Source organism: Drosophila teissieri, chromosome 3L (assembly GCF_016746235.2).
Source record: "Drosophila teissieri strain GT53w chromosome 3L, Prin_Dtei_1.1, whole genome shotgun sequence".
In the NCBI taxonomy this organism is placed as follows: Eukaryota; Metazoa; Arthropoda; class Insecta; order Diptera; family Drosophilidae; genus Drosophila; species Drosophila teissieri.
The window spans coordinates 11,865,091-11,878,588 of record NC_053031.1 but is presented as its reverse complement, the minus strand read 5'-3'; the positions used below and the strand labels follow the sequence as shown (position 1 = coordinate 11,878,588).

Here is a 13,498-nt window from a genome sequence, read left to right as displayed (position 1 = left end):
TCCCGCCGGAGGACATCGAATTTTAAGCCCAAATCAAAATTAGACCTTGTAAAATAAAAGAATGTTAATGTGCTAGCAATCGAACTTAAACACCCCGCCCCTCCTCCGCCAAAGCAGATTTACTCCCCTTCCTCCCCTTTGGTAGCTGCACCACTTGCGCAATCACCCCACCGGCCGGAGTGGTGGTGCATGCCACATGGGTGGCTCTGCAGGTGCAGCCTCGAAATTAGTTCCGCTCGGTTGACAGGCACAAAGCATTTGCCACAGCAGTCGCAACCCCGGTGAATCGGGACATTGGGAATGGGCGTAAAATGCCGATTCGTCGTGCATAGTTCAAAGGCTCGGATACGAAGGGATCCGGAAGCGTATCCTCCCCACGATGACGTGCCGTTTGACAGCGACGACATGAATGCGTTGCGAATGCCGCCCAAGGACCTCACTTCTAACTAGCATCCTGGCTGAGTTGGCTGAGCGGAGGAACTGCATCGGAATGTGCAGAGCCCAAAGTCCAAGTGAGGGATTTATCCCTAAGATTTTGGAAAGCCCACGATGGATATCATAAATAAAGCTCTTAAAGAAGCCACTTTAAGTTTGTACGAAAAACCATGTTCTGCAACATCAAATATTATATGAAGTTTGTAAACTGCAGAGGAGAAAATTCATTACCTTACTAAAACATTTGTATAAACTCCTTAAATAATTTGATTTGCTGCTTAAATTTTAATTCCATTTATTTCAACCATCTTGTGCAGATGAACACCTTTGATTTCACACTGAATTGCCAGCTTTTGTATAATGGTTATCCCTGCGAGACTAGGCCTATTCAGAATTTAAGAACTTGAATGGAAAACACTTGGACAATCGGTGGCTAATTGATTTACGAGCAACTGCAACACGTGTTTACACAACTCCGGATGAATCCAACCCCGGTCGAGAAAGGAACACAGTCCCTGATATTCCGCCAAGTTTCGTACAAGTTCGTGCAATTTGTCACAATATGTGTCACATTAGCCACAGCAATTGTGCTTAAACGTCACCGTCTCGCCGGGTATCCGGGTATCTGGGTATCCGGTTTTTGTGCCTCCTCCCCGGATGTCGTCATCGTCGTCAGGGCCGCTAACCAGATTAAACCCCAATCGCGACACCGATACGGCCAAGGATATCCTTACGGCGCTCGAAGGGAGGTTTGTGGTAGGGGTCGCTGGCAAAGTGGGCAAACAATGAGTCCGGTCTCAACCACCGTTGAGTTTTGGCACTACCACCACCACTACCACCATTCCACCACCACCACCATCGTCGAGGAATCTGCACGCACCCCATGTTCTGTGCAGGATATATCCGTGTAGGTCGTTTGCAGATACACGCATTAACTGCGGCCGTAAAAAAGAGATCCAGTGTCCGCATCATTAATCAAAAGCGGACAAGGCCAAACAAGTGCAGTGCCCATTCGCAAAAAAAGACTGCTGCCCTCCAGAATGACGAAGCGATGTCCTGGCAGTCCTTTCTGCAGTGTCCTTTCTCCGTCGAGAGCACAACCACGTGCTCCTCCGCTCGATGATCTTTTTCCGCTCGTTAATGTGTGAATTACACAATTAATTACTGTGACTGCTTTGGATAGCAAAGTTATTCAAGTGCTCTTTTACTTTAGAGGGCACTTTTTTCATGGAATTCAGTTTTTCTTGGCATTGACTATTTGCAAAAAATTTTTAAATACTTCTTAATAATAAAAGAAGAATATTTCCCACCCACTGTTTATATTTATTTATCTGTTTATATATATTTGTCTGTCCCTTGAAGGTCTCTATAACAAAGCCAGTCAATTTTAAATTCCCAATCGAAAGATGATTTCATGTTGAGTTTCTACAAACACGAAATCAAACATCAATTCGGTGTCCCCTAAAATGTCCCTCAAATTGCAGAATGACTTTTATGGGAAAATCAGCCAGTGAAAGAAAGGCTTTTAAAATTGAATCAGCTCTAAAAATCGATGACAAAAGTGGCTTTTTTATATGGTACTTATGAGTTTCCAGCTCGTAATACTTGCCGTCAGCATTTTGAGTAAACAATAAAATCAAAAATCAATTCTGCGTTCCCATAAAAGACATCGCAATACTCAGTTCACAAAGAGTGGCAAATCGCACAATAAACAATCTGGATATCGGGAAAATAAATGTGCATTTGCTCTTATTTTCGTATTTTCATAGGACGCATGTGTTGACAAAGGCTAAATTGCGATATTGATTGTGGATTGATATTTGGCAGATAAATGCAAAACCATTAGGCGTTTGATATGGCCAATCAATTTGGGGCAAACTGAATAAACAACTGAAGGGAACTCGCTTTAGAAACTGTTTTAATTTATCAATAGTTACAGTTAATATGTTGGATAGAGATTTTTTTGGAAAAACATGCGATTGGAAACCGAAAAAAGTGCGTATAGCCCTAGGACTGCAATACCAGTAGTTGGTGAAACTATTTCGATGGGAAACCGAGGAAAACGCAGATTCTTCGTCGCAAACTTTCCACTTTCCACTTTCCGTTTATAATTATGTAAATCGCTGCCCATGAACACGAACGAACTTCCCACCGCAGAAAGCTGCACAAATTGTCGAGCAGCAGATGTCACTCCTCGTTGGCCTTTTCCTGACCAAGCCAGTTCGAAGGAGTCACTTGTGGCAGTTGTTTGGCATCATTGGGTTAAGGGGTTTTGCGGGTTCGCCAGCTTTTGGGGGACTGGGGGATTGGGGGATTGTGGAGGATGCTGGAGTGGGGCGCAATCTAAATGCAAATGGACGGCCAATGACTAAATGCGAGCCGCTGGCCCAAAAAGCCGCAAAGCCATAACCAGGAATCTCTCGCATAATACACAGAAACCAAAAGGGGGTACCCAAGTGGGGCTCCAAGTGGGTGAGGGGGGTGGTAGTCACTCAATGTAGTTTCTGTTGGACTTGCGTGCGTATGTATGTACGTGGCACGTAAGTGTTTCAGTTCGACATTTGGCACAAAATTCATAAATGCTAATTTCAACACATTGCGCACACGCTACAAATATGAATATTTACCATAACTACGCAAACAGACGCACGCACACACGTAATATACACACACACACACAGTCATGCACTTGTGCTCGAAGGCAAATCGACTTCGATTGCCTGGTATCCTTGGAAAAGCAGCCAGGACATCCTCGAATCCTGCCTCCTGCCAGCGCCAAACAGCCTGCCACTTGCCTTTATCGACCAACACTTTGCTTCGGTTTCAACTTCACTCGGCTTCGGGTTTAATAAAATCCTTTTGCGAAATGAAGCAATTGTGCATTTCAGCCTGCTGCTGCCTCGCACAGATACAAAATGAGCACTGAAAGAAAAACTACTGGGGAAATTACAAATGAATAGAAACAATCACTAGAATTCATGGCCTTTACCGCATCTGCAGACCAACAACTAGAAGCTTAAGACAATGTAATGGGTTTATTATCTGAGGGATACACCTCTGATTTTGCTCACTGTACCAATGTGAGTATGAATGAGAATGGCAGTTTGGGTGAGGTAGTTTTGGGCCCGGCAAATATGCGTCAAAATCGCACAGACGCACAGTTTTTGAATGCCAAATGGAGACAGGATGGGAATGCATTACGTGCATAGGCATACAATAGTCTATATTTGTCTACTTGATGCCACAGATTGAGATTGCCACTGCTCGCCCACTGCTCGTTGGCCTGTGTGCCGCACATCCAGAATCGAAATTGGCCACTTGGCTGCCTGCTCGCATCGTCGAACCGCAGAGAAGGCGCCACTTGCCACTTGCCACTCTTTCGGTGCCCCAGAGATTTCCATTGTGCTCCAAAGCGGGCGCCACACTTGGCCGTTAAATTGGAAAGTTCCTTCAATTGAGCTGCCGATGGCCAGCAGACGAGGCCGCCACATTATTACTTCTAACTTGGCCGGTTTGGCTCGGGCGACTAATGAGTTTCTAATAGGCCTAAAAGTGGATCCTACAGCTTGTTTCGCATCCTTAACAGGCATTCGTATCTAATGAAAAAAGTGCGGTTGTGACCATATGCTGCAGTAATCATCACCCATTTTTTAAATTTAAGTAGCCTCACTTTTTAAACTTGGCCAATTTGTTGGTTCAGTTATTTGTGTTTTGAATAAATGAGTTTTACTGCCAATTAAATAACTAATTGCAACTATAACGCTGCAGAATATATCGACTACTTCTTGATTAAACAAACCAAACCTAGCAAAAATGTGTCTGTATTCCCTATTCGGTAGCCGTTGCTGAGGTTAATTGTCTCCGAATTTCCACTTTAGATACCCGCACTCGTCCTTGCTGGTGTCATCTATGAAGTAAGGATGCCATATTTGAATTGCAAAGCTCGACAGCTGGCGAATCGAACACGAACTACCAGAATGTGTGGTAACCCCAATCCACATCGTCGCCTTTTGCCGGCTGAGTTTGGCAGGCGAGTCATCAGCAGGATCGGAATGGGAAACTGAATCTGAGTTGGCAGCAGGACGAGGAGCAGGACGAGGAGCAGGACAAGGAACAGGACGAAGACCAGTTGACAGGAAGCGCAGACAGCAAAGGGGCGTAGTTCAAGACAATGAATGTGTAGCAGCTCCAGCTGCACAAAGATTGACTTTCGAGGCAAGGTGTTGCCGACTCCCAAAAGCCGAAATCTAAAAGCCCAAAAGTCGCATGCAAATGAGTGGGTGTCGCTTAATATGCAAATGTTGAGTACATTTTTAAAGGGAAGTTCAACTTGCAGCATTTTGATAGCCGTCCGTAATTTGGCCAAACATAAAATCACGAAAAAATACAGCAAAAAATACAGAAAAATGCATCGCATATTTTTGCATATGACTGGAATGTTTTTCATTATGCTGCCCAATAAAGCCAAAAAGCTAGCGAACATCAAATGGATTCCGACAGTACGGATGAGTGTTCTAAGTGGGTGAAGAACCTACGCGAGCATGTATTAAAAATATCTTGTAGATACTTTCACAACTGCTCAGCTGCGAGCTCAGTAGCTCAAAGCCATGGAAGTCTGAGTTTGAGTCTGAGGCACTAGAAATCGGCTGCAGCATACGGAAGGAATAAGATGTAAGATGTTCGGCTGCAGCCGCTGGTAAAAAATGTTTTTATTACATTTCGCGAGCGTATTTTACGCTACTCACGAAATACTTGAAAAGCGGGCGGCGAGTCAAAATAAATAAATATCAAGGCACACACAAGAAATAAACAGGGGGGTTGTAGGTGGATACCCGCCATAGAAATAAAAATAAACCCACTGAACAGGGGGAAAAAAATAAAAAACATCAGTCGCACTGCCGCACAAAGCCACGCGCATCAAAGCGTATTCACAAGTGGTCCTCCGAGCCTCACTGATTTTGCAAAGGCTAAAGGATATTTAGCCAGAAGTCCCTCGACTTGCTTTCTCTCCGCCTCACCATCCGCGAACCTGAAGGAGTTGTCTAGGAAACTTTGCTGCCAGCTACTCAAGTCGCTGCTCAAGTCGCTTGTCGCTTTCAAGCTGCCGGGAAATCATGAAAAATGCAGAAAAAATTAAATAAAATGCGGAATGGAAATAAAACGCAACCGGATACTTGCCAATGCCTCGCGGTTCGGGTAGTAAATCTAATATATGAACTGGCGCTCAAATCAGTCAAGTGGATAAGGTTCGAATGGCCAGAGGTATTTGAATTGGTTTCATGAATCAGATTGCTAACTGATATACATATGATACAACAACATCAGTGCAAAAATGTAAATTAGCTTATATTTACAATACATTAAAACTGGATTGCTGTTTGTGGCGAGAATATTTTTAGCCATAATTGAAATTAGCCAAGCTTCAGCCACATTTTGCCGAATTAGAGCCACACTTTAGAGCCCCCTGAAAGATTGGCAAGGCAATTGCACTCGAAAAATTAAGATGACTGACATCGGGTAGAGGGATTTGGCGACCAACAAAAGCCCCTGAAAAGCCCTTGAGGAGACCTGTCGCCGTTTAATACGATTTTTCTGCAGGATCTCCTTGTCGCCGAGATTCCCTTTGTTGAGCAGCGCTTTCCACTCGCGGGTTCCGGCTTCGGCTGCGGCGTTGGCTCTCCGATTTTCTTCTTTTTCCGCTGAATGCAGATTATGTTTTCATTAAATTATGGTAGCTATGGATACTTTTATACAATCCAAAGCTACTTCAAACGCGAGAGTGGTGCGTGCGAAGCAGTTGCGACCCGTCGCCGCAGACTCCGCCCTTCGAGCTCACTCTCTTTTTTTTCTTTTTTTGTAAGGGGGAAGGACTCCTTTTTTTTAAGGGGGAAGGACATCCCAAAGAAACGCCAGGACACTCGCATAATAGAAGCAGTTGCTGGGGCTTGCTTGGTACTCCAAGTGATAAGGTTGGGTGAGTATATGGTGCAGGACTCCAGAATAGTCAAACTTAATCGTAGTTTATTTTTATTACATTTACTCATATAGCAGGACTCCCATTTCTCAACACGCACATTCGTTACCATGCATTTGCATGCATCCTGATCGTCGGCAATGTCCTTATAAGAGGTGTATTACTTGTTGAAAAAATGGATTCATATTAAAATAATAATGTTATTAATAATAATATACAAAAAGGGTCAAGATCTTTGAATGCCCTTTAGCTTATCTCAAGAAAAAGAAAAGTTTATTATCAATTTATTTATTAATTTCTTTTTCTTCTTCTTTTTAATGTTCAATGAACCTTTTAGATAAAAAGTTGTATCTAGCTATTTCTGCACGTCTTTTCTTTTAAAGGATATTTAAGGACTCGACCATTTGAAGTTTTCCTCATTTTTTCGCGCTAAATTGACACGAGACGTTCCCGTTTGCCAGCGAGTTGTGTGTGAGTTTTTCCTTCTGCTTTTCCGGCTGTTGTTGTTAGTGTGGCACGTACATTTATTACTTTTCCCCTTCTCCTCACACACACACGCGCGCACACACTCACAGAGGCAAGTGCGATTCGCAGTCTACAGATGCATGCAAAGCGGTTTTCATTTTTTATTGCGAAAATGTAACGTGCCGCATGCGAATTGGTTGCTTTGAGTCCAGCTGCCCCCATCCTTTGGAGCACTCCTGTTCCTGCTCCTGCGGAGGGAAAAAGTCACTCCGGCAGCCTTTTCGGCAGCGCCATCGCTTTTAATGTTAACTTTTTCCGTGCCCCACTTGCGAAGAAAATATGAAAAATATTCGTAATAGAGTTGTTTGAAATGTACAATAAGCATTCAAGTGGCTTCGCCGAATGCCGGGTATACTCCAAAAGGGGGTTTATCCCGAATGGGGGACTGCAGGATGGGGTTTTGTTAATGTGAAGCCAGAACTTAGCCGAGCAACTGGCTGCATGGAAGTGGGACACAAATTACATCATAGGAATGTGCATATTTCATTTAAAATTATTTAAGTATGTGTACAGTTCATTAAGTCAATTGATTATATTTTATATTTCAGGGAAAATAAGGAGAGTAACTGCATATGTTGCAAAGACACCCTCTATAGTATTACGCATACGCACTGTTGCCCACTGTCTTCCTACGCAAAGCACCTAAAGGACTCCCATCCATCACCTCCCTCCCATCATTCCGTAGTGCATCCGTGGCATCTCGCAGTTACATATGAAAAAGTTCCGTCTGTGACGGTGCAAACGAGTGCCTGAGATACGAGTAGGGAAAATTTTTAATAATTTCTGCATCTCCGGTCTGCGCTGTGAATGAAAATGGTTGCTTTGATGGCGGCAGCAGCGTAACTAACAATAAAACTTTTTAGTGTGAAGCGGCGAGGACAAAAATATGGACACATATGAAGTCATAAAGTCATATTAACACGTACGAATGCGCACAGGATATTAATGTTCAGTGCACATCCAGTCACACACACACACTCATGCACACACACACACACTTTCGCAGCAATAAAGGCAGCCAGAAGGGGCATAGTTTTTATATTCGCCAAGTTGCCCGACTCCAATGCTAATATAATTTCTTATATTGTGGTTAAACTCTCGCACCGGCCCTGCAGCCGGAAACGGAAATGAGCATAAGCCCTTTTTTTCCCACTTTTCATTTACAATATTATTTCGCAAAGTCGCCGCAAACTAATTTCAGCCAATGCCCGTGGCAAAACCAAAGTGAATGCATTGCACCAAAAACTTTATGAATTACAGCAGTTGCAGTAGCGTCAGTAGAAAAAACAATAACACTCAGCAATGCCATCCGCTGACCGCAGCGGAAAAAACTGCATCCCAAATTGTTTCTCGTTTTTTTTAAACAAATATTTCCCGGACCCCCAAAAGAGTTCCGTGAGCTCCCGTGGGGGCACTCAAAGCGTAAATGGCAGGGGCATTTCAATCAGCGACTTCTTCAAAATCGTTTTCGAAAACGGACTTTTGACAAGTGGTTGGAACCCTTGGCTGGTTGCCCACATAATCGAGGGCCGAACATGGAACATTAATAGATTCCAAATGGTAAGTGAAACGCAATTTAAGATGTCAAGTATTTCAAATTCATACCAAGCGAACATACATATTATTTAAAATTACGTTTTTAAAAGTATTTGAACTATAGCAAGTTTATTTCTTAAAATAAACTTCGTTCTTAACTTTATCTAATTCGTTTGTGAAGAATAATTTGACCGACTGAGGATCTCAAATTTGTATCTCTTCATTTGTAATGGAAATGAAAGTTGTACGCTAATTATTTTAAACTATTTACCTACTTTAAATCACATTTTTTAAATCAACTTCCGGTTAAGGATTTAAAACATCACGATAGGCCCTCGCTGGGCGAACTCTCACACGCATTTGCAGCAACCACAAATGGCAACCAGCTTTTCTGGGTGGACTTGTGCATGTGCTGGGCGGGATTGGGAGGACATGGATGGTGGGTACAGCAGTGGAAGTAGGAGGTAGGCGACCGCGAGGCCACTTGTTTGGCGCACAAGTGGCGGTGCCAGTGGCTGTGCGACTGCAGCATGGCCATCGAGCGCCATCCAATCGCCATGGCCATCCAATAAATTGCTGCCCCCGGAGTGTGTCCGATGGCAACCAACTCAAGTTGAAATTGGTCAAAAGTTAAACATATTTGCGTGTGTGTGTCCGAGTGGTGTATTCGGTGGTGCCGCGAGGATGGGAAGCAGTTGGTCGTGTTGGTCGTTCCGCTCGTTTTTGGCGCATTTTCGGGGAATAAACGACCCCACAGCGTATACGCTATTGTTTGTGTCGAGTGCCTCCCCCAGCAATTTTGGTATTTAAGTACGCAAACGGGAAGCTCAACCGTTTAATCGTTTAATAAAAATAAACAAAAACTTGGCGCTTGCTTGAATAAAGTTAAAAACTTCATTTGGGTTGCAAATTATAAAGGTAATCAACTTCACTATAAATAATTCAACAATAACTCTTATAAAAACTAAATAATAATTAAATAATAAAACTAACAATAAATAGTATTGAGTATTTCAACAAGTAATAAAGCTCTTCCGTTAGATGCATAAAATATATTTACTGCTAGTTAACATTACGCATTCAAAGTAATTCATATTTCGATTTCATTTCAATATTTGACTAAACTTTAACTATCAGATTTAGTTTAACTACGGACTAAGCTTGTGCTTCATAGTAGAGGTACAGAATTGTTGCTCGAGTATGTATTAAATAATCTCATAAGGAACGTATTACGACTAAGGCCTCGAGGCGAAAGGCAGCGCCTAAGATCTACCGCAGCATTGCAGGGTATTTAATGGTTATATCGTTACTTCGACATCCGACAGCGCACTGGGTAACATTCTAATCGGGGTAGTACAAAGGCGTCGCACAACCGTAGGAAAGCTTTGACTAGCACTTTGAGATTCGAGTAAATGACTAAATAGATTTCAACGTGGGTGGGCGACCACTAGGAAGCCTAGCTTTGGTTAGCATCTCAATAGTTTACTGTAACACACAAACGGCCGAGGCGCCGCTATACTGGTTATTCAAGCGTCGACGCATTCCCTCCAGATAAATGTCGCGACTGAAGAGGCCAGCAGCCAAGGGAATTCTAAAAAAAGGAAAGTTCATTAGCATTTCATTGTAACAATGCCATGTACCTACGCATCAGTTCCCGCACGGATGAGTGTTCGGAACAGCGCCCACACTGGCTTGTGATCCGAGGTGGTTATCGAAGGCACCGAGTCGTAGAGCAGACATTGAACGTGTGGCTGCGTTGGTGTGGAAACACCGGGCACAAGGGTCTGCCGACGAATGACTAGTCCCTGCATTTGGCGGTACTTGTAGAGAATGCGATCCGTGTAGGCGGGCGCACGCTGCTTTGACGAGGTATCGAAGTTCTGGCTGCCCGGATCGTACTTGTACGTGGGTGGAAACGTGATGTTTGCCTCCATAAAGCCACGGAAGGCGGCGCCATCAGCCAGAACGGAAGTCAACTGATCCGTATGCATGTAACCATGCGGTAAGTGTGACGGCAGCGGAAACTTGGTGTTCTGAATCCACTCCAGCAGCTTCTCACGTGGCTCGCCCAGTCGAAAGTTAAGATCGCCGCACCAGAAGACATTGTCAAAGTTTTGCGTGACATCTTTGTTCTTATGCCGCTGATTGGGCAAATTGCGAGGCAAGTCCAGAGCATTGATGATCCGCTTTACGTCCGACACACGCTCTTTCACCTTTTGCTGGTGCGCCGTTAAATGCGAGGTCACAAACAGCATGGAAGTGCCAAACAGGCAAAAGGATATGGCCACGGCTCCCTTTGTTCGAAAGGCGGAGCCCGTGCGCACCGACATAGAGGCATCCTCGGGTACGGAGCAGTACCAGATCAAGTCCCGTCGCATATACACAGCCAGATGGAGGGTACCCAGAGTTGTGGCATGGAAGAGCACGTGGGAGGGACCTAAGGTCTCCTGAATGGTGACCTCCCATTCGAAGCGGTCGGGGGTGGACTCCTGTGTGCCCATTACCACAATGTCGGGAACGTGCTCCACATTGGCTGGCAGCACAAAATCATTAAGTTGTCTGCAATAAAAAATATTATGTTAACAAGGTCTAAACTCAAAAGCTTTTCGTTTTAGTATCTCAAAATATTATGTATATGTACTTACTTGGGTGGACTGTGGCCATTCATATTCCAAGTGCCCACGAAGACGGTTATCTCCTTTTGTGGCAGCACGCGGCTTAGCTCACTGGGACCCAAAAGCGAAGTTGATCCCAGCCTGCCATCCAGGAAACTCCGTTCCCTAGCCTTTTCCGCCGGTATAAGGTTCAATGCATGGGCCGCCATTAAAGTCTGGCGGGCCAAATTAGATCCCGAACCCTGTCTTTGGAGTGTCATGTTCTCGTGCGACATAAACCTCACGCCTGGCTGCTCCTCTATGTGTTCTATTTCATCCGGCTGCGTGGCTATATTGGGCGAGGACATGTGCTGTGGTGTGGTGGCTCTTTTAATGTCACCAGGTTCGTTGGCTGCCTGAAGAGGAGGTAGCTGTTGCCCAGGTGGATAGAGCTTTAAACGCAGTCGGGAACGGCAGGCTGATACTGCTATGGGTCGAATGGGCGACCGATTCTGGAGGCTTTCGCTCCGTGCAACCGAAGCGCTGGCCGCCGCTGGACTGCACTGGGCAAAAAAGGTCTTGCTGGCCACCGGTGATTCTGGGGCACTGGCACACTCGCTGGACGGACGCGGTCGGCGAGTGGATCCCTCGCTGGAGTGCAGCGAGCCCGAGTTGTTGTCCACCATGCTCCAGCTGAGCGAGAGGTTATCGCGGCGCAAAACACTGTTGTTATCCGGTATGGAGTTATACCGCACGGTCACCGGCGGCGTCATCGGTTTCTTTTCCGCCTTGCAGCACAGACTGAACTGGTGGCTAAATCTGTTGTGATTGGGTGAGCGGTGCTTGGGAGACTTGCGCCGCATAACCACGTCGGCTCCTCCATCGCTTTGGGAGCCCGCATCCGTACTGTGCCGGTACGAGTGGTTCTTTCCTTTCGAGGAACTTGGCTTTGCACGCCTATGGAAGCTGATCAGCCCGCTGTGCGACTTCTCCAGCGGCAGGGTTTGGCTCTTAAGGGTACTGCCATTGTTATTAACATGGTTTGCAGACGTCTCCGCATTGCACTTGGCGAAACTGACATCGTATTGCCCACAGGCGGACACGGGTCTCTGTTGTAGTCTTGGCGATTCGGGGGTCACGGGATGTGGCTCCACTTTACTAGGTCGCTTGCTCAGCAAACCGAACAGGGAGCTGGCGGACTTGTGACCGGATCTGGGGCTGCTGGTGGAACTGGTTATCCGCTCCTCACTTCCCGCGCTGCTGTGCTGCATGTTGGCTTGAGTCCGAACCAAATGTTTCTATCATCTAAGGTGAAGGTGCTAAGTGGTTATCATGCCCGCCTTTGTCAAGTTAATTTGCGCTATCTGCCGGATCTCTCGAACCGAGCTCATTGTGCGATGGCCTCTGGCTGCCGGCCATGTGAATAGTAAAGCCAGACGTCATCGAACGAACGGGCACAATGCAAATGCGACTTTGGTCCGGCGTTCTGGCTGGTCGCAATGCAAATTATTTTCGGCCCGACGATGACGTACACGAAATCAGGCTAATTGGGCTGACTGGCGGGGATTGCGTGCGCGGCTCTGCAAGATTTTAATGAAGGCAAACATTTAGGCGGGTTGTTAATACCAAGGGTATAATACACTTGCTCACCTGCAGGCAAATAAAATACATATGTGGGCAGATCCTTGGGGCGAGAGCTGAAAGGATTCAGAAAATCAATATGCTGGGTAATAACTGTGGCGACACCACCGCGATATATAAAAAGGGGAGGATTGTGGGCGTCTTGGGGGGGTGGTTGGTCGAGGAAGGGTGGTCTTTGGCGACGACGTAACAACATTGGCATGCTGCGGCGCCCACACATCCAAGCACTGAGCACAATATCAATATCCGTCGTCTGCTGATTCGATTCTCTGGGATCGAGAGATTTATAATTAGCAGACCATTGTTCCCGCCAGCGCAGCCTTGTTGTTCTTGTGTTGTTGGCCTACGTCTAGCATAAAAGCAGCAACAATGGCACACATGCGACATTCAAGTTCAGGTTCAGGTGCGCATTGATTCCGCTATTGGTGTGCTTTTCATGTTCCGCACTGTACGCACTGCACTTAGACGCAGCTGTCACTTATGTGATTTATGTAATTTTTGTATGATTTACCGAGTTCTAAAGTTGTTTACACCCAAAAACTCGGAGCAACTGCGGACCGTGCCGTGGGAACTGCGATTTAGGGGTGGCAAAAGTGGGCAGTCAACTGCCGATAAGTGGGAGGAAGTATCGATAGCTGCGGGGGTGTTTTGGTGTCCGGTTCGTGACACGAAGGATATTTTTCAAAAATAATCCAATAAGGAAATACGCACATATCTTCAACGATTTCAATTTATTTATTTAAATGTAATTTCCAGCAATAAGAGCCAAGCCCAATGTGATATAAATAACTAA

General features: G+C 45.3%; 1 protein-coding gene across 2 annotated transcripts; it reads right to left on the bottom strand.

The window, feature by feature from the left end:
• Nucleotides 1–9,482: 9,482 nt before the first annotated feature.
• LOC122616159 (inositol polyphosphate 5-phosphatase E) lies at nt 9,483–13,312 on the bottom strand. 2 transcript variants are annotated; one of them, XM_043791497.1, is made up of 5 exons: nt 13,217–13,312; nt 12,715–12,761; nt 11,116–12,644; nt 10,115–11,029; nt 9,483–10,061 (listed from the first exon to the last, which is right to left on the bottom strand). In XM_043791497.1, exons 3-5 carry the CDS (start codon nt 12,333–12,335, stop codon nt 9,953–9,955), a joined length of 2,244 nt encoding a protein of 747 aa, XP_043647432.1. In that variant the 5' UTR covers nt 12,336–12,644; nt 12,715–12,761; nt 13,217–13,312; the 3' UTR covers nt 9,483–9,952. The 2 variants fall into 2 exon arrangements, with proteins under 2 accessions (XP_043647432.1, XP_043647433.1); XM_043791498.1 differs by lacking the exon at nt 13,217–13,312 and adding an exon at nt 13,053–13,160.
• Nucleotides 13,313–13,498: the final 186 nt, after the last annotated feature.